At 41.2% G+C, this 27571-nt stretch overlaps 1 protein-coding gene across 3 annotated transcripts in view; it reads right to left on the bottom strand.

The window, feature by feature from the left end:
* The window catches only part of LOC137635933 (rac GTPase-activating protein 1-like), a 159291-nt gene that overhangs the window by 130901 nt on the left and 819 nt on the right, over window positions 1-27571 (bottom strand). For all 3 annotated transcript variants that reach the window (XR_011042822.1, XM_068368380.1, XM_068368381.1), the window contains exons 2-3: window positions 18442-18534; window positions 888-1090 (exon numbers count right to left, since the gene is read on the bottom strand). Coding sequence is in view for 2 of the 3 variants with exons in the window: in XM_068368380.1 (XP_068224481.1) it covers window positions 888-1090; window positions 18442-18514 (276 nt within the window). In the remaining variant the exon portion in view is untranslated. The remainder of the gene's footprint in view (window positions 1-887; window positions 1091-18441; window positions 18535-27571) is intronic.

Genomic DNA, 27571 nt, shown 5'->3' with positions numbered 1-27571 from the left:
CTTCTTACAAAGCTCTTTCCACTGTAGAGGCAGTCACAATTGGCACTAGCCACAGGCAGAGTAAAGAAAAATTATGGGGTTCAACAGCAAGCTTGACATAAACCAGCAGCATCATATCTCACCCAGATCATCTCTCCCTTAATAGGGCACAAGGCCATTTTCTGGGTTTTCATTGGTAATGCACACTTGCTGGAGAGAAAAAGATGAATAAAACCAGAATTTGAGACACAACTAGAGTACATGCATACTCCTTGTAGGCAAAGAAGTGATTAGTCCAGCTGACAGACAGGTGGGCGGGGATTCCCTGCACACCGCCAGTAATGTCTAAAGTACCTGATTAACAATTTAATAGACTCGAAAACTTAGGATGAAGACGTACTTCCATTTAACCCTTTTACCCCCAGGCTATTTGGAAATTTCCAACCCTTAACCCCCAAGGGGTTATTTTTTTCCCAGCACATTTTGCAGTATATTTTTTTTAAATTGCTCTAACAGCCTTAATTTTTGTCATAGAGAGGTCAGGTTGGTCTCATTCTCTTGAAAAATGCCTGAATTTTTGCAAAAAATTATCAAAAATATGAAATTAAAATTTTTATAGCATTTTTTTGCAAGGACGTACCGGTACGTCCATGGGGGTAAAGGGATGAGTTTTGTGAAACGTACCAGTACGTCCTTTGGGGGTAAAAGGGTTAAAGGATAATAGGTTTGTATTCACATTGGAGCAAATGGCTAGTAATTCACCTAAATACTTGTAAAATTAGATATGCTTACTTTGAAAACTTTTCAATCAAATCTCAAGTAAAGCCTCAATTGGTTGGAATCAATATTCCAACCTCAACACACTACTGCAATGTATTCAACAAACTCAACATACTAAAATCACTAACCATGTCATTTTTCTCTCTTTCAACATATATTCGCTCCTGTTTCTCTTGGTCTAGTAGAAGTCTAGCATTTTTCAGCTTCAATTCTAGTGTCTTGATTTCCTTCTGAGCCTTAAGTAACTCTTCCTGAAGACGGACAGCTTCAGCCCCCAGATTTTTACTCCTAATGATATCAGCCTCTTCACAATCCAAAAACTCTACAAATTCTGAAAACAAAATACAGTAAGCATCCATTACATAACTTTAAACTAATGACATTCACAGATGGCATCATTTACACTAATATCAGTAATTTGTATTTTCCCTAATTATACAAACTTGAATCCTATAATAAAACCATGATTTCAGTGAATAGTTGGGTCACTAATGTAACTTTGCCATTTTTGGGGAAGAGCATCAAAACATATTGTGTAAGCATAAAAAAAAATAAAATTATCTATTTGTCCTGATACTTACATGGCTGCCATCTTGAAATCTACAAAATGGCCTGCTACCCCCACGCCCCCTGTGGGTTATGTCTTGCAGGTAGCAGGAGATGAACGTTGTTTAACGTTTCGACCTACCTACTAAACAGAAAAATTCTTTCGGGATGCCAAGGAAGAACTTACAACCCTGGCATCATGGGTAAAGGGACGTCTATCTGATGGCAAGGTGTAAGAGGCCCGTGCCTTTTCTATCACTCGCCTGATCCAAGAGGAGATCAAGTTCATTGTGATTCTCCTCTTGGTCTTCCCAGTTCTGACAAACCTCTTGTTGATCTGGGGTCGAGCTCTTCTCATCCTTTTGAGAAATACCCTCAGTGTTCTTACGGGGCATAATAAAAGCTGATCAGGATTGTCTTTTACAGATCAGAGACTCCCAATCAGACAGGGCCCAAATCTAAGATTCACTACAGATGGATTTTGAGTCTTTGCAACAAACTCAGGGAAGAAACCGAGTGTGACCTGTCAACCATCCCCATGAATGGGCTATGTCATACGAAACATCATGTACTGTAGCTCGCTGACTCTTCCTACAGAGACAAAGGCCAAAAGAAAATGACAAATTTGGAAGCAATATGACAAATTCGTAGGTAATTTGTATTTTTCCTAACTATACAAACCTTAGCTCTTTAATATGGGTAATTACTTTCGGCATAGCTGAAATGACGAGCCATTAGAATTCTAACGAAGGTTTACTACCCCACCGCTAGTTAGTGAGGGGTAGGGAGGGTAGCTTGCTACCCCACCCCTCACACACACCTGTGCTTGAGCTCACTTTGCTTAGAGGTAGGACTTCACAGGGGATAGGGCTGGCGGGCAAGTTTGATTAAATAGCTAAGGTTTGTATAGTTAGGAAAAATACAAATTACCTACGAATTTGTCATTTGTTCCATAACTGAAATACAAACCACGCTATTTAATATGGGTAACTCACCCCTTAGGAAGGTTGGCAAGTCCCAGCCAATCCTGGCTTTTGGCTTTGCCCGGGGACTCAGTACAGTGGAACCTCTACATACGAATGTCCCAACATACAAATTTTCCAACATTCGAAGTAAAATTTGACCAAATTTCTGTCTCGACACCCGAAGTCTTGCTCCAACATACGAAGTAAACAATACGCGTACGCGTGGAATTTTCTCGAAAGTGTCAACCGTGGTTTGTTGTTGACGCTGCTAGACGGCAGCACATCGGAGGGACGCCAATTGAGCGTCACCTTGATCAGTCCTCTCATCTCGTGTGCATCATGTGATTGTTCTCTATTCGCTCAGGTATTAAGTGTTTTTTATCTTCCTTTTTCGCGTGTTGTTTTCTGTGTTTCGTAATCATGGGTCCTAAAAAGCTTAAGTTTCGGTTCAGGAAGTAGTAGTAGTGGTGGTGAGAAAAAGAAGAAGTCAATGCTTTCATTAGAACTAAAGCAAGAAATAATAGAAAAGCACGAGCGAGGTGTATGTGTTAGCGATCTGGCTAAACAATATGACCGGAATATGTCTACAATCTCGACGATCTTAAAACAGAAGGCAGCCATTAAAGCAGTGAAACCTTCGAAGGGGATCACGATTATTTCTAAACGTCGTAGCCCTACCCTTGAAGAGATGGAACGCCTTTTGTTAATATGGATCAAGGACAAGGAGATTGTTGGCGATACGATCACTGAAACGATCATTTGTGAGAAGGCCAGCGCTATCTACAGTAACTTGAAGGCGGCGGGCTCTGGGGGTGACGCGGGGAGAGTTCAGCCGATCCTACGACGGAGGAATTCAAGACGTCTCGAGGTTGGTTTGAGAAATTTAGGAAACGGACCGGGATTCATTCAGCTGTTCGTCATGGAGAAGTTTCGAGTTCGGACACCAAGGCTGCTAAAGACTTTGTTAAAAAGTTTGAAAGCATCGTGGCGGAGGAAGGCTACGTAGAGCAGCAGGTGTTCAACTGTGATGAAACCGGTCTGTTTTGGAAAAAGATGCATAGTCGAACGTACATTACCACCGAAGATAAGAAAATGCCTGGACATGAGCCAATGAAGGATCGGTTGACTCTTGCCCTTTGTGCCAACGCCAGCGGGGACTGCAAAATTAGGCCTTATTAGTTTACCATTTCGAAAACCCTAAGGCACTTAAAGCACATAGAATTAATAAAGACCTGCTACATGTTCTATGGCGTTCTAATTCTAAGGCTTGGGTTACTAGGCATATCTTTGTGGAATAGGTAAATGTAGTTTTTGGCCCTGCTGTCAAGAAGTACCTTCAGAAGAGGAATTTGCCTTTGAAGTGCTTGCTTTGTTTGGACAATGCATCCGCTCACCCCCCAGGACTCGAAGATGATATCATCGACGAATACAAATTCATCAAAGTGTTGTATCTTCCACCGAATACCACCCCTATCCTCCAGCCCATGGACCAGCAAGTCATCTCTAATTTTAAGAAGCTGTACACCAAGCACTTATTTAAGCAGTGCTTTAATGTCACGCAAAGCACCAACTTAACTTTGCGTGAATTTTGGAGGAGCCACTTTAATATCGTGCACTGCTTAAAGATCATAGATCAGGCTTGGGAGGGAGTAACTCGTCGGACCCTGAATTCCGCTTGGAAGAAGCTTTGGCCTGATGCTGTTGCTCCCAGAGATTTCGAAGGTTTTGGCCCCGAGAATGAACCTGTGCTTGCCGCCAAGGAAGACGTCGAAGAGATTGTATCCCTTGGCAAGTCCATGGGTCTGGAGGTGGATGAAGATGACATCACCGAACTCGTCGATAAGCATCATGAAGAGCTCACCACCGAGGAACTCAAGGAGCTGCAAGCCATGCAGCATGATGAGTTCCAAGCGCAGTTGAGTGAGTCGGAGGAGACCGAGGAGGTAGGCCAAATCTTAAGTACGGCGGAAATAAAACAGATGTTGCCATATCATCAACACGTGGTTGATTTCATCGACAAGCATCACCCACAGAAACTTCAGGTTTGCCGTGTTGTTGCGCAATTCGATGATGTTTGCTTAACTCATTTCAGAAAAATCCTCAAAAGCCGTACCAAGCAACTTTCACTCGATAGTTTCTTTAAAAAATCTCTACTAAAAAAGTCTAGTGATCATGATGAAAAGAAAGAAAGTGAAGCAAAGAAAAGGAAGACCGAATCGAGTGAAAGTGATGAAAATTAAAAAATAATAAACAAAGAAAAATGTAAAAAAAAAATATAAAATTATAAAAATGAAAAAAAAAAAATAAGAGAAGTTAAAGTTCACGTAGTGTAAGTTATCATACAAAGTCACCGTCCCTACCTCCTTGCTGATCTTCCATCTCCTCCTGCATAGCAGTCCCTACACCTGCTCTGGCCTGTCGCTAAGGTAAAGGGTTACATAAAAACCCCTTTTTTATTTATTATTTATTTATTACTATTCTTTTTTATTTTTTAGATATTTCTGTATTATTATATTGTATTAATGTTATGTGTAACTATGTGTAGCCATTTATTAAGTAGTTATTATGGGTTTTTAGGCTGAGGAACGAATTAAACAAATTAACGTGTATTCTTATGGGAATATTTGCTCTAACATACGATCGTTTTTACATACGAAGTGTGTCAGCACTCAACAATAAGGAGTCCCTGCACCTCGCTAGAACCTAGCTGCGCAAGAGCTGCGGCCTACGTAAACTGTGTGAAGGTCTGAAGTGTGACTCGTCCTAGGAAGTTGACCTGTAGTCCTTTAGATGGAAACTTTAGGCTAGGACTCTCCCAAAACCACCTCGTTAGGGTATGGGGACGTGACAGTTTTAGCTTAATACTAGGAACACAAGGAAACATGGTTTACCTGCAGTGGTTCGAGGTCAGCTCTGCAGAGAACCCAGGATGCTGCTTTCCCCGAGAGGGGAGGATGAGGAAAAGAATAGGGGCCAGACAAACCTTTTCATTCATGCACACTAAGACCGGGTAACAATGCCCTCAACCCTCTGCTACTTGTCCATTAAGGAGCCTGAGGTTTTAAACCAGCTGTTGTGCAGCCACCACAAGGCCGATAGAGAACGTATCGAGCCTCCTGTGGGTCACGTCTTGCAGGTAGTGGGCTGTGAAGGTCGTCTGACGCTTCCACATCCCCGCTTGTAGAACCTGCGTCACTGAAAAGTTCTTCTTGAAGGCCAGGGACGTAGCTACGCCCCTGACATCATGTGCTCTAGGGCGACGTGACTGAGGAGGGTCTGGATTCAGGGACAGATGGATTACCCTACGAATCCATGCCGTGATAGTACTCTTGGTAACCCTCCTCTTTGTTCTCCCAGTGCTCACAAACAATGCCTGCACTTGGGGACGAACTGTAGCCGTTCTTTTGATATATAGCCTCAGACTCCTTACTGGGCACAGTAGGAGATGGTCTGGGTCATCTGTTACAGAACGAAGACTCGAAATCTGGAAAGAGTCGAACCGAGGGTCCGGCACTCCTGGATTCTGAGTCTTAGCAACAAACTCAGGGAAGAATCTGAACGTTACCTCCCCCCATCCCCTTGAATGGGCGATGTCATACGAGAGATTGATTGATTGATTGATTTAAAGTTTTCAGGCATCCTGACATCTAAGGTCATTGACGCCGGTAACATTTAATTTGTATACAAAAATAAAAAAACAAAAGAAAATATAAAATAAAAGAGTATTCAATTAAAATCATAAAAGTTGAATGTCATAAAAGTTAAATAGTTTTCAGAAGACCTGCTTCTGAAATAAATCTAAAAATGCCACTTGCATAGTAGGACACATCATTTCCAAGAATCTTAGCAAGGATGAACCTGCCACCCTCACCTCAAGCCTCAAATAAATATCTATTCCTTAAGTTGTTATAATTAGGGCATTCGGTCAACAAATGCCTCACTGTTAGAGGTACTAAACAGTCGTCACAATACGGTTGGTGTTGGCCCTTCAGCAGAAACTCGTGTGTCAACCGAGTGTGACCAATACGGAGACGACAAAGAGACGTCTCCCATTTTCGGGGCATCATATTATACCTCCAAGGAGATATGATAATTGTTACCTCTCGCATTTTATTCCCATCTAGGCTATCCCATTGCTGTTGCCATTTATTGCAAACAAATTTCTTGATGTCAGGTAAGAAATCATTACAGGGAATGGGATACCTTATTGGCAGCAACTCGGATGCAGCCTTCTTAGCCAGTGAATCTGCCTTCTCATTCCCACACACACCTACATGTGCTGGAACCCAACAAAATCGAACTGTTATACCTCTCCGTCCAATAATAAAAAGCCATTCTAAAATCTTCAAAACTAGAGGGTTATTAGAATTAAAAACTTCTATAGCTTGAAGGACACTACTAGCATCACTAAAAATTGTAGAATTACCCTCCTTCTCCAACGCTATTTTCTCAATAGCGGTTAATATGCCATAAAGTTCGGCAGTAAATATGGAAGCGGTCAGAGGAAGTGCACCTCTACAATTAAAACCATTATTATGTACTCCAAATCCAACGCCAGCATCCGATTTGGAGGCATCAGTATAGATAAAAGTTGATCCTCTATGTTCTTTAACATGTTCATTAAAGAGAGACTTGGCTTCTAGGTCTGACATATTCTTCTTATTTCCAATAAAATATTTACAAAAAGATATCTCTGGTAATTTCCATGGAGGCGTTGATGATACCTTGAATGGAAGTACCTTACTTCTAATTATATCCAGACTGTTTAATAATCGTTTCACCCGAAAGCCGTAAGGTTGAGGAGATTTTGGGTGCATCTCAAAGTATGATGCGTGCCTTACAAGGCTTGCAGTCTGAAAGGCTAGAGTGTTAGGAAGTCTTTGCAATCTAAACCAATACTGAATAATGGAGGACATTCGGTAAAGGTCTAGAGGTAACTCTCCAGCATCAACAAGGAGACTTGGGATAGGGGAGGTTTTAAAAGCTCCTGTAGACAATCTAATACCTGCATGATGTATCGAGTCTAATATTTTTAACCGGCTTGGGGTGGCTGAAGAGTATATTTGACATCCATAACTAATTTTGGAAAAAATCAAGGCCTTGTATAATTTTAAAATAGTATTGCGGTCTGGCCCCATGATGTATGGGACAATACTTTTAAGATATTCAGAGCCTCGAGACATTCAGCTTTTAACGCTTTTAAGTGAGAAACCCATGTAAGCCTACAATCAAATATCAAACCTAAAAATTTAGCTTCACTTGCACATGGTATCCGTTGACCTTTAATGTATATATCCGGGTCTGGATGTACTCCCCGGATAAGACAAAAATGGACAATGGTAGTTTTATTTGTCGAGAACTTAAATCCATTCATGTCAGCCCACTGGATAATTTTATCAATAGAGAGTTGGATTTTTCTCTCAACCATTGCCATTCTATTGCCAGCAAATGATATTGAGAGATCATCCACAAATAATGTTGAGAGAACATCCTGGGGAATGGCTGAGGATATCCCATTAATTGCTAGTGCAAAAAGGGTTACACTCAGCACACTCCCCTGAGGAACTCCTCCTTCCTGGCACTTACTCTCTGATAGAGCTTCCCCAACCCTCACTTGAAAAACTCTATGTGATAGAATTGCCTGAATAAATAGTGGCAGCTCTCCTCTCAATCCCAATTCATGAATGGTTTTAAGTATACCATATCTCCATGTGGTATCATATGCCTTTTCAAGGTCAAAAAATACTGTAACATGGTGCTGTTTGGAAGCAAAGGCTTCACAAATAGAAGACTCAAGTCGTATCAACACATCAGTCGTTGAGTGAATTTTTCTGAATCCACATTGAATCGGTGATAAAATAACTTTCTTTTCAAGGTACCACATCAGCCTTGCATTGACCATCTTCTCCATGATTTTACATAAACAAGATGTCAATGCAATAGGACGATAGTTTGCTGCTAAAAACTTGTCTTTACCGGGTTTGAAAAGGCTAAAATAATGGCTGGTTCCCAAACACTTGGGTAACTATGATCATGCCATATTCTATTAATAATGCTTAAAATAAATAGTTTTGTATTAAAATGTACAAGTTTAATCCTTGCATATGGAATTCCATCAGGGCCAGGGGCTGTATCATTGCAATGAGCAAGTGCGGAATCAAATTCTCTTTCAGTGAAAGGAGAATTATACAACTCTTCCCTTCTTGTTGCAAAATTTAAAATTTTCTTTTCTTCAATGCTCCTATACTGGTGACCAGGGGCTCCTTCACACTTGTTGGATACAATTGAAAAATTATTAGCCAGGGCATTGCTAACATCATTTCCTTCAGTTACATACTGACCATTCACCTTCAACACTGGTGGTGGGTTGGGGGTGAATTTGCCAGCTATCTTTTTTACTTTCCTCCACACAGAAGATGGTGGTATCCAACTGTTAATGAAGGAAACAAAAGACATCCATGACTGGCGCCTTGCTTCTTTCATGACACGACGGAACTGTGCTCTACATTTCTTGTACATAATTAAATTCTCATCATTCTGCGTCTACGCAATCATGTTAGAGATCTTCTTGTGGCTCTGTGGAGGGCAGTTACTGTAGTTCTGAAGACCACCAGGGGACTGGTCATTATTTGAATAACCCTGTTGTTTTGGGAATTGAATTGACTCCTGCTGTATGGAGAGTTCCATTCAGTAAGTCTATGGCATCAATATTTTCAAACTGTTCTGCATTTCCTTCAATTTCACTTAGCTCACGAAATTTATCCCAGTCCGCCTTGTCAAAATTCCATAGTGGCGATCTCGGTAAAGGTGGACCACTGTTGGTGATTATAATGATTGGTGCATGATCACTAGTATGCCAATCATCTAATGTCCTCCAATCGAAGTCCAGAAGGCAATTAAAGCTTACGATTGATAGGTCAATACATGACAAGGTACCTGTCTGAACATGTAAGTGTGTGGGCTCTCCGGTATTAAGGAGTCCTACATCTTCATTTTCCACAACTGATGATATGATATTTCCCCTCGTGTTTGTTAAAACATTACCCCACAAAGGATGTCTACCATTCAAATCTCCAAGTAAAAGAAAAGGTTGAGGGAGTTGTTGAATCACCTCCTCTAAGTTATCACACAAAATGTTATCATTTGGAGGCAAATACAGAGAACAAATTGTATATTTTCTCCCTATATCAATCTGTACAACCACTGCCTGCAGAGGTGTACGAATAGACAGAGAAACTTGGGGAACATCTCGACGAACGTATATGAGACTTCCGCCATGGCTCCCCACTTGGTGATCATATGGTGTCCTATAACTAATATATTCGCGAGGACAGGGGGTATTATGATCAAGTTTGCTCTCCTGTAGACAAATAATTATGGGGGAATGCTCATGAATAAGGAGCTTAAGTTCTTCATATTTGGCCCTTAAACCCTGACAATTCCATAGCAAAATGGAGGAAAAAACTATGGTTTATAATTTGGTAGACCCCTTGGATGGAGTCTTCCCATTAGCAGTTTTTGATCTAACACTCTTTTTAGGTGGTTTTATTAAAGAGGGTCTTGATAGATTGGGTTTGGCATTTATGATTTTCTTTTTGTCTTTTTGATCTGATTGTTGAGGAGGTTGGTGGACCTCCACTTGAATTTCCAATTTATTTAAATAGACTTCCAGTTGATCAGAAACATCAACAGACAAAGCATCATATTTATTTGACGTCGTAATTTTTATATTTCTTATGAAAGGGGGCGAGAGAGATGGAGGTCTCTCTCTTTTCCGATTAGTAGGTGGTGAGCTACCAGGTTTTTGCACCTTCCCCAATACAGGTGCACCTGGTAACTTGGTGTCAGGTGGCATCTCCATCAAATCAGGCAAGGACATGGCCTGGGAGAGGTTAGTACTATTGTTGGTAATGGGGGACGAAGGCTGTACAGAAATGGGCAATGACCCATTTTTAATACGCTGTGGCAGAGCCTCAGAAGGCAAAATGATTACCTTGTCCTGCAGTACTTTATCAGAAGTTGTATTTCTTTTCTTAGGCTTACTGGCAGTGCTAGGTGGGTTTGATGTCTCCTGCGGTAAATTTCCCTTTGATTTTAAGGCCTTTGCATAGCTGGTTTATTAATTCAACAGTCTTTTTGCATGTCCCACACTTGTGTGTTCTAAACTTCATTTGTTTAGGGCAGCTTCCTCCAACTTATACAGTTCGCATCTCCTATCAGTTGATCTATGATTCAAATTGCAGTTTGAACACCTGGTCTCAAGTGTACATTCTCCATGATAAGTTTTGGAGCAAATACCGCACATTTTTTCATTTTTGCAAACTGTGGATGGGTGTCCAAATTTAAAACAATTAAAGTATTGCAGGGGCTTTTGTTTGAAAGGCTGAACTTGAATCCTTTCATTTTCAATAACAATATGGAAAGGTACATCAGCATCCTGGAAAGTAAGTATAATCATTGAAGTTCCAGGAACCTCTGTAAATTCGTACAGGTCTTCATTAAAGACCACTCCCCTTCCATAACTAATATTTAGATGAGGTTTCATTTCCAATATAATTTCAGCACTGCCTGTCTGTAAGTTAGATAGTATTGCAGACTGAGTCGAAGATTAGGCATGGATGAGATAACTATTCTTCCCAAAACGAGATATATCTCCAGGTGCAATGGTTCCTACTTTTTTCTGAATAAACTTACATATTTTAAAATAATTCCCTATTATCCCTTTGGGTTCAGCTACAAGCCACATTGGTGGTTTGGGTTTTCTCTGTGAAGGCATGGGTAAATTTCTATCTTTTTCAAACCAATCAGCAGGTTTGTACACATCCAATTCCTTTGGGACCTTATCACAAAGAGCTCCCATGATGTTCAATTCGTTAATTTTGATACTACTAATAATACTTATGGCATGTAACGCTTCATCATGACTATCATAAGATATCCAAGAGTCACATTTTTCATCTCTGAGTCTCATCCTTATTTCCTTTATCAATCCATAGCACTCAAATGCTCTATATATATATATATCATCATAATTTGTCTCTAATGGAATTTGAGAAACATGAAGGAATCGTAGTTTCACTGTGTTACCCAAATTGCTAGATTTCTTAACATCAGTAGAGTGGTCCTTGTTAGTTCGAAGGTCGTCAACAGAATTTTCCTTAATTACAGTAGCAGAAGTCGTCAACAGTGCCGGTGAGTGTGTGTGTGTGTCAGCAAATCCAGGGGATGGGGAGTCAGTATTTGAAGGGTCAAGATTTAAGAGTGGGATTTTCATGTTTTTTGTTGTTGTTTTGTTGGTTTACATGCTTGAGAATTTTAAAAAAGTATCATACGTTGGAAAGGAAATTTGTATTCTCCACTATCGGCACAATGAGAGTATACTTCCCAGATGGTCCACTCCATACCCTACCCGGAGGATAGCATCAAAACAGATATAGAGGCACAGGTGTACGCTAAACCTAGTATGAAGATAGACCGCATATCCAGTATGTCTGGTTATGAGAAGGAAGAAGAGTAATGCATAACCTGGTTTCCAGTAAGGAATATAGCCATCAACATTAACGATTTATTACAACGTAGTTCTAATTTTAAGATGGTCTATAGTCCTTGTCGGCAGAAAAATTGCTTGCTCTCATATGCGCATGTCCGTCTGTAATCTGCATAACCCCTTTGCTCCCGGTACACATTTGACATCGAGTCTGAGCCCGCTTGCGGGAATAATGCATATGCTATAAATCCCAATATTATTGCTCAAGGAATTTAATTGTCGACTAACTGTAGTATTTTCAAGATGTGAGTGCATGCTCCCCCAAATACAAAACATACAGCTAGTGTAGAGATCATACCTCCGTCGGTTTGCCTGCCCGCATTGTGGGGGGACTTGCTAACATTCATAAACGTAATGAGAAGCTGACAACATTTGTGTGGCCTTGTGGATGGGGCTTGCTATCGTCCTTAAACATAAGCAGAAGCTAATATTTTCCCCTTGAAACTAAATGCTTGAAAAAATAACCTTGAAGGGTATATATATATCACAAGCCCATTGTGCTAGTGCTCCGAAGATCTCTCCATTTCGTCAGGAACAAAGTCCAAGAAAATAACCCAGAAGGATTATGTTTCATGAAACTCGGCATCTAGCGAGAACTTGTGTCCAGGGACATAAAGACGCATGCGGCTGACTCAAGCCATTGGTAGTACACACCATATTTGTGGCAATAATCCTGAGGTTTTGTCTTGGTGAGAGCACATGGGCCGCAGGAGTTCGTTTCAGCCAGTTAAAGAGTTTTAACAAACGCCTGTATTTGTGTAAAACTTCTCAGAGACTCGAGTTAACCATGAAGAAGCAAAGTCTCGCATGAAGGGTTTGTCACACTACATGAAGAATACAAACACTAGGCAGGTTCGTACAGGCTTGCCAGCGAACGTGTGAGAACCAGTGAACGCCGGCGAGCATCTGCAAACGCTCGAAAGTGCTCGAGAACGCCAGCAAATTCAGTGACGTCACCTACTACTAGCAAATGCTGGGGAGCGTCTGCAAAGTTCTGGCAAGCATCAGCGAATGCCAGCGAGAATCAGTGGACAAGCATTAGAAAACGGCCGCACTGAATCTCCTTTATGGCTAGACCCAGTAGCATACACTACTCTAGAACTAGTGAGGAGGGTTTCACAAACCCGCCATAGGTACTAAGGTGAGGCGAGGGTCTTGCATGAGGCAAGAATCTCGCACGAGACAAGAGTCTCACATGAGGCGAGAGCTTCACTCAAAATGAGAGCCTCACACAAGGCAAAGGTCTCGCAAACCTTCCCCTCGGGTACCAAGGCAAAGCGAGGGACTCACAAACCTGCCATGGGTGAGCAACCTGGGTTGCTCATAGACCTTCGTCAGGCAGAAGAGCTCCAAAATTAAGGTACTCTTAGTACTCCTACCCCAAAAGTTGGGGTGGTGAGCAGACTTATGTCATCCCTTTAGACGGGAACAAAAAAGGCTGGGCTGGATTTGAAGACCAGCTGTTTCTTCCTCTTTAGAGTTAGAAACTATGAGGTGCAGGTCCCGAAGAGCTTGGCCTCACAAAGCTCTAAGAGCTTTGCTGTGCCCAGAGGCACGATGTGGCAATAACCCCGAAGAGTTAAGGCCTATGAGACCCATCGATGGGAGAGGTAGCACCCGGCAGTCGTCACCATCTGCGGCAGATCCCAGGGGGAAACTGCAACATGACTTGTTTTGTACCCTGAGAGTACGGCGGCAATGAGTAGGAACTGTAAGCAATCACCTAACTCATTCGTCGACAAGCTCCGAAGGGCAAGGACGGGTCACGGACGAATCCAGGTTCCGCCCCAAAAATCCCCCGAAGCGAAAACCCCAAAGATGAAGGTAGTCTCTCCCACAGATGGGAAAGATGACAAGCCTTTTCTGCCGCCGTACTCAATTCTCCCTACAAGCAGAATGATTGGACAGAGGCTGGTGGAGGACTCTCCCTCGGAAGGGAAAGTTGCTCAATACCTGGTGGAGGTCAACTCCCCTCGAAAGGGAAAATTACCCCACACCTGGAGGCGAACCTCCGAGCAGTACTGTACTCTCTGCTCCCCATCAACGAGCTAAGATTCTGCCTCTTCAAATTAAAGGTCGACATGGAGTGTTGCCTGTGAAACGTACCCAAAGGGTTACCCGACAAATCACTCCAAGGAGTTTTTGTCACCCACTGCTCATGCACGCCCGCCGAAGCAGAGCGAACCTTGGGCGAGCAACAGCGGAAGTGGCCAAAGACCTCTTGCTACCTTCTATACACAGGGAACCCGGGAGCCCTAAGGATGGCAACTCTAAAAGAAAGGGACATTTTATTAAGCTTCAGGATAGTTGCTTCAAACTGTAAACCGGTTAAAAAGGTTTGGCAGGAGAGAAAGACTACATCTTTACTCTACCAAGCCGAAATAAGAAGTGTTGGTTAGTCGCTAATGCTGGTATGAGCGGGAAGGTTAACCTACCCGGCTCCCACCAATTTAACTAGCAGTGGGTAATTACTCCCTCACCAAAAAAAAAAAAAAAAAAAACAAACAAACAAACAAACTTATTGGATGGTTTCAGCTTCGCCGAAATAATACTCCATAGTAAAGAGTGGAAGGTTTGTATTTTGCACAGGAACAAAGGTTTCCGATAAAGGTCTAAAGGTAATTTTCCAACGTCAACAAGGAGGCTTGGGATAGGGGAAATTCTCCAGGCTCCTGTGAACGATCTGGTCCCACCATGGTGCATTTAAGTTTCCGTTCTTCATTGCATTTATAGAAATAACCAAGGGTTGTATCACACTTACATGATACAGTAGGGAAATGTTCAGCCAAAGCATTGCTAATCTCAGTTGCCCCATTCACCTTCTGATCATTTACCTTCAACACAAGTGGTGGGTTGGAGGTAAATTTGCCAGCCATCTTTTTCACTTTCCTCTAAACTGAAGATGGTGGTGTTCTACTATTGACAAAGGAAACAAATGATGTCCAAGACTGGCGCCTAGTCTCTTTCATTGCACAACGGAACTGTGCTCGCCTACGCGATCAAATCAAGAGATTTTCTTGTGGCTCTGTACAAGGCAGTTAATTCTGAAGACCACCAAGTGACTGGTCGCCATTTGAATAACCCGAATGGAATTGAATTTACTCCTGCTGTATGCAGAGTTCCATTCATTAAGTCTATGGCATCATCTACACTCAAATTGTTCTGCATTTCCTCCCAAAATTCTTTCCAATCTGCCTTGTCCAGGTTCCATTGAGGCAACCTCTGTAAGGGTGGATTATTTTTCGTATATATAATAATTGGAGCATGATTACTAGTATGTCAATCATCTAACGTTCTCCATTCAAGAACGAGAAGGCAGTTAGAGCTTGCAACTTAAAGGTCAATGCATGACAGAGTACCTGTATGAACATGAAAGTGTGTGGGCTCTCCTGCATCAAGGAGTCCTACATCTTCATTCTCCAAAATTGACAATATATTTCCCCTTATGTCACACTCAGCATACTACCCCGGGGAACTCCTTCCTGACATTTTCCCTCACTCTCACTTGAAAAACTCTATGTGAAGGAAATGATTTAATAAACAGTGGTAGCTCTCCTCTTAATCCCAATTCATGAATGGTTTTAAGTATACAATATCTCCATGCAGTGTCATATGACTTTTCAAGGCAAAAAAAAAGACTGTAACATGGTGCTGTTTGGAAGCAAAGGCTTCACAAATAGAGAACTCAAGTCATATCAACACATCAGTTGTTGAGTGATTTTCCCTGAATCCAGACTGGATGGGTGATAAAATACCCTTCTTTTTCAGGTACCACATCAGTCTTGCATTGACCATCTTCTCCATGATCTTACATAAATAAGATGTCAATGCAATTGGTTGATAGTTTGCAGCTAAAAACATATTCTTTCCGGGTTTTAGCAAGCTAAAATAATGGCTAGTTCCCAAACACTTGGATGACTATGATCATGCCATATTCTTTTAATAATGCTTAAAAGGAATAACTTGGTATTAACTGGTACAAGATTAATCATTGCATATGGAATTCCATCGGGTCCAGGGGCTGTATTATTACATGTACAGAATCAAATTCTTTTTCAGTAAAAAGGCAATTGTATGACTCTTCCCTTGATGTTGGCATTTTTTCTGGAGGTCATGCATCCTTAGATTTTAAAGCCTTGGCGTAATTCTTGGTTTTTGTCAGAAGTCGCCTAGCACATCCCACAGTGATATGCTCTGCATCCGACTTCTGAAGGGCTGCATCTTCTGTTTGATATTGAGGACATTTCCTGTTAGTTGGTTTGTGATCCTGGCTACTATTAGTGCACCTTGCAATATCAGTGCAGGGTCCATACTCAGGATCAGAACAATTGTCGCAAATCTCTTCGTTTTTACATACCCCAGATGGATGAGCAAATTTGAAACAATTGAAGCACTTCAAAGGTTTCTTTTATGTAAAGGAAAACTGGTATTCTCACATTTTTTTAGGTATATAGGAGAGGGTACCATGGTCTTCAAAAGTGAAAATAATCATAGTGGTTCTGGAAATCTTACGAACATTCCATATTTCTTTTGGGCACATATCTAAGATTTCATCATTGCTAAATCATATAGGTCTTTGTTAAAAATGACTCTTCCATAGCTAAAATTCAAATGTGGTTTGATATCCACCATGAGATTTTCTTCTATTTTAATATTATGTAACATAAAATACTGTGTTCTATACCTGGCATGAATTAAGATGGATTTCTTGCCAAATTTAGAAATGTCTCCACAGTCTATAGTGCCCACTTTCCTTTGTATTAGCTTATTAAATTTAAAATACACTGGAACCTTGACATACAATTGCTCTAATATACGAATGTTTTGAGATACAACAGAAAATTTGCAAAAATATATATATATAACTAAATATTTGAGATACGATTTTGTGATGAGCGATAGTTGTATAGGTGACCGATAGATGGCGTTCAGTCTGTTTGTTTGTTGGTGCTGCATCGTTAACAAGTCGTTGTGTAGTTCGTTGTATTTGTGTCTATTTTTCGTGTTATTTTGTCTATTTTATTATTTACTATGGGTCCCAAAGCTAAAGACAAAGCAGGTGATAAGAAAAAACCCAAGAAAATTATCTTGAAAACACAACAATGCTTCCAAAACGAAACAGAATATTTAGTCCGGCTCTGAAAAGCTGCTCTCCGACGGTAGAATCCTCGGAGGGGGGACCAATCAGTAGAAGGCCGTTTCTCATGAGGGCAGAAGAGATGATCAACCCCATTTGCCCCTGACGGCAAGTCTCCTCGCAAGAAAGGAGCTTTCTGAACAGAAGCTGTTGAAGGAGACCTTTCCCTCGTACAGGATGACCGCCCAACACCTGATGGAGAACGAACCTCCCTCGGAAGGGAAGGCTGCCCAACACCTAAAGACGGACCTCCAGATAGCAAACTCAGCCAATAGATTGACTCCATGAATCGTCCTTGGGACATAGCCGAAGCTAGTCCCTGGGTTCCCCCAAAGGGACTTCACGACAAGTCACCCAGAGGAGTGCTTGTCAGCAACTGCTCATACCCACCAGCCGAATGAGAGAACACGCCTGGGCAAGCAGAAGCTACGGAGCCTCGGAGGGGGGGGTGGAGTCGAACCGTAGGAGGATGTCTTCTCTTATTGCGAGCCCAACAGCAAGACCCTTTGCAACCTTTCCTTGCAAGGAGAAACTGCTTCGTTGGAAAGAGACTCCCCTACGATGGCGACCGACACAGCTTCTCTAGGGGAAGCAAAGAAGGCCACTGACAAGTAAGGTTGTCCCGGAGTCACACGAGTGCCACTCGTACTCGTCCAAAACCAACGGGAGTCGAATGAGTAGTCATCATAGAGAGGTCAAGTCAACAGAGAACAATGGCGAGATTTCTTCCCCTTCGAGGCTGACCTCGAAGGTGAAGGATCTCTCATTGCCGCCCTCTTCCGTCACTTACTAAACCTCGGCCACTGGGAGAGTGACCACTCCCAAAAAACTTGACAAGGAGACTCTTGCATGCAAGAGTGACAACCTAAATGCAGGGCAGAGACCGTAAGAATCCGCCTCCTAACCTTACATGAAGGTGCCGCAACTGTGCCCTTCATTACCAGCACAAACCCGCATTCCTAAGGATCCCACATACAGTTACACTTGAAAAAGAATTAAAGGAATTTTTTTTTTTACTTTTCGGCCAGTTCAATTAATAGAAATCTTTTACTTTAGGATTTTAGCAGAGGAGTAAGATAATGTCTCTACTCCACCAAGCAAAAATAAAAAGTGATGGCTATTTACTCGTGCTGGGTTACACTAGCAAAAGCTTTAACGGCTGGTTTTCAGCTAGCGCCGAAATAGTACTCCTATATAAAGAGCATAAGGTTTGTATATAGTGCTGGAACAAATAATGTTTCTTTGCTCCAAAACCCAACATACCTAAAATCTTTGAGGACAATGTTTTATGGGAAGGTTGGGGATGTGGGGCTACACCACAGGAACCCCACTTGTGCAACCGGTTCATTGCAGTAACGTTGTATTCGGCTGCATGGGCACAAAATTAGCATTTTTGGTAGGGAAGGGGTTAAAGGATGAAGGTTTGTATCGAGGTAGGAACAACTGTATATTTAAAACTTTAAATCATTAGGCTATATTGGACTCACTTTTTTCCACAGGCTCACTACACGTCAGCAAACACTGGATGACACTATTGTATTGTACGTACAGCGAGTCCATTATGAGCTCTTCCCAGTCACCTGAAAAATAAGCCAAAAATATGTTTGAAATTGGATAGCCACAATGACTCCCATATGCCCATTTCAACAACTCAAAATTTCATCTTCCCAATCACTTATCCAGCATTTTGAATTCTTTATAAAGGGTAATGTGATGCCTCATGATGAGAAAGTTTCTGTATATGAAAAATTCATGATAAGAAAGAAGATGAAGATTTTTTCACCTCATAAAACAAAAAAATTTTCACGCTACCAAACAACATTCGCCCGGCACCAAGAATCATTTTAAAACTTGCGCCCGCCAAACTGTTAATCTCACCACAATCGTCCTTGCTCTCACATTGGTTATCTCCCTAATTGATGCTCATAAGATCCTGCTCTCTTATTTGATATCAATAATTATATTTCTAAGTTAGAAAACACAATGAACAGTACTGTATTGTGTGTATGTAGCATGCACAATGCTATTATGCATATCAAAACATTAGCGATATATTTTTATTTCATTTCAGTAAATAACAGATCGTAACAAATTTTTTTTATTTTAATGTCATGATTATTTATTCAGCAGCAGTAGGGGATTCAGCATTATGAAGCTTCATCTGTGGTGGATAATGTGGGAGGGTGGGCTGTGGCACCCTAGCATTATCAGCCGAAAGCGGTTGAGTCCCTTGTCAGGCTGGCAGGAACGTAGAGAGTAGAGGCCCCCTTTTTGTTTTGTTTCATTTGTTGATGTCGGCTACCCCCCAAAATTGGGGGAAGTGCCTTGGTATATATATGTATGTATGTATGATTATTTATTCACAATAAATTCTATATCAATAAAAACATTTACAGGGTCTTTAAAACTAAGTTTAATGAAAGATTGAAAAAAGCTAATCAGATAATGGCTAGGTTAAGTAAAATTTGGAAATCAGGTCGCCTGAAATTACATATAAAAATCAGACTATCAGTTTAGTGAGATCGGTGTTACTTTATGGACACAAGTCATGGAATGACAATGAAACAATCTCTAACAGGTTTAGTAGATTTAAGAACAAAACCCTCAGATGGATATTGGGAGTTAAATGGCAGGACAGGATTTGAAATGAAACTATAAGAGATTACTCGAGTGCCATGTGTTGATATCTGGATGAGGGTTAGATGGAGATAGTTTGGGCATGCTCTTCGCACTCCCCAAGAGAGATTAGTTCACCAAACTTTCAGTTGGGCTCCAGAAGGCACTAGAAGAGTTGGAAGACCCAGGCCTACATGGCTGAGGATTAGGAAGCGTGAAGTAGGAGATGATGAATGGAGAAGTATTGAATTAAAAGCTCAAGATAAGACACGACTGGCAAAATCTAACCGAGGCTCTTTTCGTCAATAGGCGTAGGAGGACATGATGATGATGAACATTTAAATTAAAATAATACAATGAATAGAACGGTATTGTATCCTTTATACGAACGCATAATATTACTATGCATATCAACCACATTAGCGAAATATTTTTCTTTCATTTCAGTATATAAATAACAGATGGTAACATATTTTTTCCTTTTAATCCTCATTTATTCACAATTAATTTCATATCAATAAGTACACTTTTAAATAAAAAAACACAATGTACAAACGCACAATGTTACAATGTATATAAAACACGTTAGCGATGTATTTTTCTTTCATTTCGATAAATAAATAAGTTGGTTCATTCTACTAAGTAAGTTCATGTACATATTTACCAACGAAACTTGCTTGTATCACAATTAAATATGACAAATTCGGAGGTAACCCGTATTTTCCCTAACGATACAAAGCTTAGATATTCATAGGGGTATTACTCTCGGCAAAGCTGATAGGACGACCCATTAAAATTCAACGAGGGTTAACTAACCATTCAACTAGTTAGTGGGGGAGGAGGGTGTAGCTTGCTACCCCTCCCACTCACACACCTGTGATTGAGCTCACTTTGCTCAGAGGTAGGGGCTTCATGGGGGACAGGGTTGGCGGCCAAGTATGTATAAATAGCTAAGGTTTGTATTGTTAGGAAAAATACAAATCACCTCCGAATTTGTCATTTGTTCCGTAACCGGAATACAAACCATTATTTATAGGGGCGACTCACCCATTAGGAAGGTGAATGTCCCCACCAATCTGGCTTTTTGGCTTTACCTGGGGTACTCCCTATTGTGCAGAGATTAGTTTGACAATAAGGAGACCCCAAACACCTTGCTAAATCTGCTAAGCATGGTGTGCAGCCTACGCAATACCTGTGTCACAGAGTAGTTCTTCTTGAAGGCCAGAGACATAGCTATGCCCCTGACATTGTGGGCTCTTGGACTACGTGCTGGAGGAGGATTGGGGTTTAGAGCAAGGTCAATGACCCTGCAAATCGATGATCCTCCTCTTGTTTCTGCCCATGCTGACAGTCAGTGAGGGGACCCTAGGCCAAGCTAGCGACTCAAACATCTTACTGGGCACAGTAACATGATTGGGTCGATAGTTACAGAGCGGAGACTTGTTATCTGGAAGGAGTCGAATCTAAGATCAGAAACCTGGATCCTGAGTCTAGGCAATAGGCTCAGGGACAAAACTGAAGCTTACCACTACCCATTCCCTTAAATGAGCGACGTCAAACGAAAGACCATGAAGTTTGCTAACCAGTTTGGCTGAGGCCAAGGCGAGTAGAAACACAGTCTTCCAGGTTAAAAGGCAAACTTTTGCCTGTTGTAATGGTTCGTACGGGAATCCTTCTAGGGACCAAAGAGCTCGAACCACATGCCATGGGGGAGGTCTCACTTCCAACTGAGGACAGGCAAGTTCAAAACTACGTATGAGGATGAAAATCCTAAAGATGAGGAAATGCACATTCCTTTCAGTTTAAAGGCGAGACTAAAGGTTGAGTGATAGCCTTTAACCGTTGAAACCGAAAGATGCATTTCTTCCCTCAATACACGAGAAATTTTGCTTTTGCTGGAACAGTGGTATTGAATGGATTGAGACCCCTTCCGCGGCACCAACCACAGAAAACATTCCACTTCGCCTGATAGAATGAAGTTGATGACTTTCACAGCTATCAAGGCATCCCCTTCGCAAATTGTTGCGAAAAACTTCTCTGTGAGAGATGTGGAAAAGATGACATGTGGTTGTCTGAGTAGATTGTGTCGTGGAGGAAGTTCTCTTAGGGGCTCCGTTAGGAGCAGCAAAAGGGCCTGGAACCATTATGCGTGATGCCATACCAGAGCTATGAGGGTCATTGAAAGATTGACCGATGTTCTGGTCTTGTTGAGTACTCTTCTCACCAGACAGAACAAAGGGAATGCATACACATCGATGTTGTCCCACCGTCGTTGAAATGTATCTTGCCAGAGAGCCTTGGGATCTAGGACTGGGGAGCAGTCCAACGGGAACCTGAAGAAGTTCAGGGCCGTTGCAAACAGGTCCACAGTCGGGGAACTCCACCAGCTCTGGACTTTGTTGGCTACTAAATGATCCAAAGACCACTCAGAAACCACTATCTGTGATGCTCTACTCAGATTGTCGGCGCGCACATTCCTCTTGGCAGGAATGAAGTGAGCTGATAGCGAGACCGAGCGGACTTCTGCCCATCTCATCTGTCTCTCTACTACTAGATGGGATAGGGGCTGTAAAAATTATCTCCTTGCTCCTTGATGTAAGCTACTACCGTGTTGTTGCCGCTCATCACCACCTCTGAGTGAACACCCAGGAACTGGTGGAACTCTTGAAGGACCTGAAAAACAGGAACCCCTACCCTTCTTTTGATGCGTACGAGAACAGCATCAAATCAGGAGGAGGGACACAAAGATCGACACCCTTCAGCAAATTCTCGTCGGCACCATTCGAGATCCGTATTTTCCTATGATCCCATGGGAATCATTGTCTCCAGGGAATCAAAAGCCTGATTCCAATTGGACTTCATACGCCACTGGAGAGATCGAATCCTGAGGCGACCGATGGGAAGTAGACGGGCCAAGGATAATAGATGTCCGAGGAGACATGACCCCTTCTGGGCTGGAAGATCGTATTTGAGAAAAGGTCTTATGACTTTCCTCAGCCTTGCTATCCTGTCTGATAGAAAGGTTTTATGATGTCCGGTGTCTAATACCATGCCCAGGTATACTATACCACTCTTTGAATGGAAAGCAGGGACTACCATGATCCCAGATCTTGGCAAAGTTCCAGAAGTTTTTCTCGGTGCAGAAGGGTTGCCAACGAGTCTTCTAGGATTAGCCAATCATCCAGGTAACGAAGGAGACAGATGCCAAACCTGTGAGCCCATTTACAGTACTGGGAAGGGAAACACTCATCTGAGAGACGTGCCACGGAAAGGAGTACAGACCTCTGCGGTGAAAGATGGAGAAGACGCAGTCACAGGAGCAACTGGCAGAGCAGCAGACGAGCTCTCCGAAACCACAATGTCGACAACCTACAAAACGTCGACGTCCGACGACAATAAGAATCGTCAAGAGATACCAAGAAAAACGAGGGGTCGAACGCTACCACCGAGCAAGAAGCAGGACGGTGAATCAACAACAACCACTCGCCATCCGAGCCAAAAGCGAAGTGAGCTCAATCACAGGTATATGACTGGGATGGGTAGCAAGCTACCCCCATACCTCCCGCTAATAAGCGGGATGTGTAGTTAACCCTCTCTAATTTTACAGGCTCGTCATTTCAGCTTTCGCCGAAAGTATATCCCCTGTGAATAGCTGTGGTTTGTATTCCAGTTACGGAACAAATCCATCATATATGGCCTAAAAATGTCTCTGACATTAGTCACATTTCAAAATTTCCTAGAGAGCTTACAGTGTCCCCCAACCACCCCCAAGCTGAACAGGCTCACTTTGCTCGCCTACTCAGGCAAATATCCTTCAGCCACTACTCCGGATTCGAAAGGGTTCTGACCTGGCAACCCTAGAAGGGAATCTAAATGGTGTTCTTGTGTTTCCCTTTTAAAATACCATAATTTTGGAAATTTTACACCGTCTGTCCGAAAGAGCCAGAAAGGCTCCCATTCACCAAATTTAAAAACAAATTGTTAAATATATGATACTGTACTCTAATTTCTAGCGAAAATGGAATTCGCTATAAGGAATGGACAAGTGCTGGCTAGTTTGGTATTTTTCTCTATACTGTATGTTTAATAGGGGCTTGGGCATAACAACTTGCATATCAGTGTATTAAATTGTGAAGTATGTTTTTCACTCTAAGCCCATTGTTTACATCTGAGAGACTAAAGAGGACTTATTGTGCATACGTTTTGTCCCATGGTTTGGGGAGTTTTCTGTGCATTTACAATGACCTATTTGTCAGGTGGTTTTTTAAACTAATTAACACCTTACATTCCTTACAAGTACGTCTTCCCCAGTTCCTGTACGTTAATCTAGAACAGCCATTTCTTTATCACCTTCTCTTTCAGTTTCAACTTACCCACCATCACATAATGACGTCTCCAAGAGGGAACTTAAGTGAAGTACATCAATCTTATTTCAAAATTTAGTGTAATTTTGTTCATGTTGTCAATTTATTATGATGGAAATGCTCTCCCTTCAGTGTAAAGTTATTGTTACTCACGTGACATTAAAAAATAACCGCGAAATAATGCCTCAAAGGTCCAATTCTGACTTAATTTTCAGGGAAGGCCAAAACAGTTTCTACTGCAAAGCTGCTGTAAAGATTGCCAAGAAAGAAAGAAAAAAAAAAGGTGTCAATCATAAGGTAAGGATTTATTTTTCATTTACTTTTTCCCTAATGGAAGGATTACTTGTTACTTGTGAGTAGTCTTCAAGGCACCGCTCCGCTGCTGACGCAGCGCTCCGCAGGGCCTCCCTCGTATACACTGAGTTAACATCTATAATTTTGTTTAATGCACTTTTCATTCAAATCGTAGCATTCAGTGAATAAGTGGGTTTTCAACTTCTTTTTAAAAATCTGCAAATTTTCACTATTCTTGATATTTTCAGGCAGCATATTGTACAGCCTTGGTGCACACGTTGCAAAAGCTCTAAAACCAATATCTGAATTGCATCTTGGTTCAATCAATCTATGACGATCTACACTATGTCTCAAGATCATAGAAGTGTCAAGGTGAAAGGCACTCAGTAAATTGTTCATGTATTTTGGTCTTTCAAAATGTAGAGCTTGATAAGTCATAAGACATATCTTATATATAATTCTTGCCTTAATTGGCAGCCAATGTAAATCAATCAGCGCTGGTGTTATTCTTTCTCGGCGAGGTAAACCTTTGATCAATCTGGCAGCTCTGTTCATGACATTTTGTAGCCTTTTCAACAGATAGTTTGGTAGTCTATAATAAAGTGAGTTGCAATAATCCAACTTGGAAATAACATAGTTGTGAACAAGCATTTTTATAGTCTTCTCATCCAAATATTTCTTAATGAAGGCAACATTCTTTAGATGATATCCAGTTGCTTTCACTACGTTATTAATTTGATCATGAAATGAGAGATGACAGTCAACCAAGACCCCTAGGTCTCTGACCACATGTTTCACTTCCATAGTGGTACCATGCATTCGTAGAGTTGCAGTCGCAAGTCTCCTCAGATCATTCTTCTTTCCCACAAGTAAACATTCTGACTTGTCTTCATTTAACTTCAGTTGTTTAGCATCCATCCAGTTTTTAACATCTCTCATTATTTCATCTAGCTTTTCCTCTGTTTCGCCCACATTACACAAGGACATATAGAATTGAGTATCATCTGCAAACAACTTAAAATCGACTCCATGTCTTCTCAACAAGTGTGATAGTTCAATAGTATAAATACAAAATAGAATTGGACCCAATACACTTCCTTGAGGAACAACTCTCATCAGGGGTTTAGTACTTGAGAATGACTTCCCAATCTGCACACAATAAGTTCTATTTTCAAGGTAAGTCTTTAGGTAAAGCAATGCATCTCCATCTATACCAACTGCTTTGCAGTCTTCAAGTAGTAGACTGTGTACAACAGTATCAAAGGTAGCACTCAGATCTAATAAGATAAGAATTCCACACTGCCCTTCATCCATCAATAATAGCAAGTTATTCATCACTGAACATAAAGCTGTCTCTGTCGAATACAGTCGCTTATAGGCAGACTGATTATCTGGAAGGGCTTCAACCACTTGCAAATGGTCCAGCAACTGATTCAGAATTACATTTTCAATAATCTTAGATAAAAATGTTAGATTAGACACCGGTCTGTAAGAACTTAAGCATTGAGGATCGAGTTTGCCTTTAACTATGGGCTTCACAACCGCTAACTTTTCAGTCTCTGGAAAAACATTATTCTCAATGCTAACATTAACACATTCTAAAAACATTTGTAGAATCACATGAAAGTTATCACTGTTTACAATGTCAGATACTGGTAGAGGATCGTTATCACAATACGTTAACTTCACTCTACTGACGATAGACTTTACTACTTCCATATCAACTTTCTCAAAGCTGAGTAACTTTTCTTCTGAAGACCATATAAATGGATTAAATCTTATAGAGTTAGCATGCTGGAAAGTATCCACTATATGTTGAATTTTGTCGTCAAAATAAATTAAAAACTTATTAGCAAGGTCTTCTTCAGTAAACCCTTCTGGTAGGTTATTTTTCTTCTTATTTCCTGTCAGATTGTTCAATATTTTATACAATTTATTTATATTTGATCCTGCTTCTTTAGTCTTCTGTCTGTAGTATTCACGTTTTCTATAAATTAAAAGTCTATTTTCGTTATTTCTAGCAATCCGATAGTCTCTTTTTGCTGCATCTGTGCGCAACCTGCGCCACAATCTTTCTTTCTTTCTCTTTTCCTTTTTTGCTCTTAATATTTCAGCATTAAACCATGGCGCATGGTCTTTGATTATTATCTCCTTTTCTGTGATAGGGCATGTTTCATCATAATACTGTTTTAAGGAGTTATTATATAGTGTACAGAAACAAGTCACACATTTTTCAGTCATTACATTATGCTCACAGATTGTGTATTTCTCAATAGAAATTTTCTGAGATACTCTGAAGATCAGTTCTTCTGGTACGAAACTGGTTTTCCTTCTAAATGAAATAATTTTTCTTTGATTTTTTTCTTTCATATAAGGAATTATGAATGCTACAAACATATGTACTGGCGAAATACGACATATATCATCAACAAGTACTTCTTGCACCAGATTATGTTCTTTATCAGAGAAAACCCGGTCCAATATGTGTCCACTGACTGATGTCGCTTCAGTAACACTGTTTACAAAATTCAGTGTATCCATCATTTCAATGAATTCTTTGGCTGAAGAAGCATCCGGATCATCAACCCAGAGATTAAAGTCACCACAAATAAATACATTAGCACTTACTGTGTCAACTGTCTCCAAATACATCCTAAAATCTTCAATAAACACACTGGCACTCATATGAGGAGGTCTGTAAGCCACAATAAATATTATCTTCTCTCCTTTGGCCTCACAACTAATCTGTATATGTTCAAAGCTGTCAATGTTCTCAGTATCGACTATTTTTATTTTCCGAAATGAGTTTGAAAGAAATATTCCGACACCACCACCTCTTCGGTTTTTCCCCGGAGCGTGTAGAAAAGTGTGCGTTTCTGGGGTCATTTCTCGTATCTTAGCAGTATCATATTCTTTGTGACCTGGAAAGGGGGCGGAGTCCGGTGTGACGGTCTGAACGATCCCCCGGTCTCAGAATTCTCCTTGACATTGTATAATGGTTCTTTTTCACCATTAGCTTGCTTCGCTCGCATGAAATAAGACATCCAGCTCGTATGTACTGGCAAGCGGTAATGTTGAGCTGCGCACGCTTACATTACAGGAAAATAAATCATCAACCTCGTATGCTCTGGCAAACGGTAATGTTCGCGCACGCGCAGATTATCAAGGAGAATTCTGAGACCGGGGGATCGTTCAGACCGTCACACCGGTTAGCGGTAGTGACCGGGGAAGGGGGGTCAGGGGGGCTTGCCCCCAAGCTAGGGGTTGTGACCTGGGAACTACTAGGTTAGGTTAGGTGAGTTTGTTAGGTTCTGTACCCTTTTACAAATCTCATAAGTGTTAA

This window comes from Palaemon carinicauda, unplaced genomic scaffold (genome assembly GCF_036898095.1).
Source record: "Palaemon carinicauda isolate YSFRI2023 unplaced genomic scaffold, ASM3689809v2 scaffold2, whole genome shotgun sequence".
In the NCBI taxonomy this organism is placed as follows: Eukaryota; Metazoa; Arthropoda; class Malacostraca; order Decapoda; family Palaemonidae; genus Palaemon; species Palaemon carinicauda.
The sequence above is the reverse complement of the archived record's forward strand: the minus strand, read 5'-3'. Positions and strand labels throughout refer to the sequence as shown.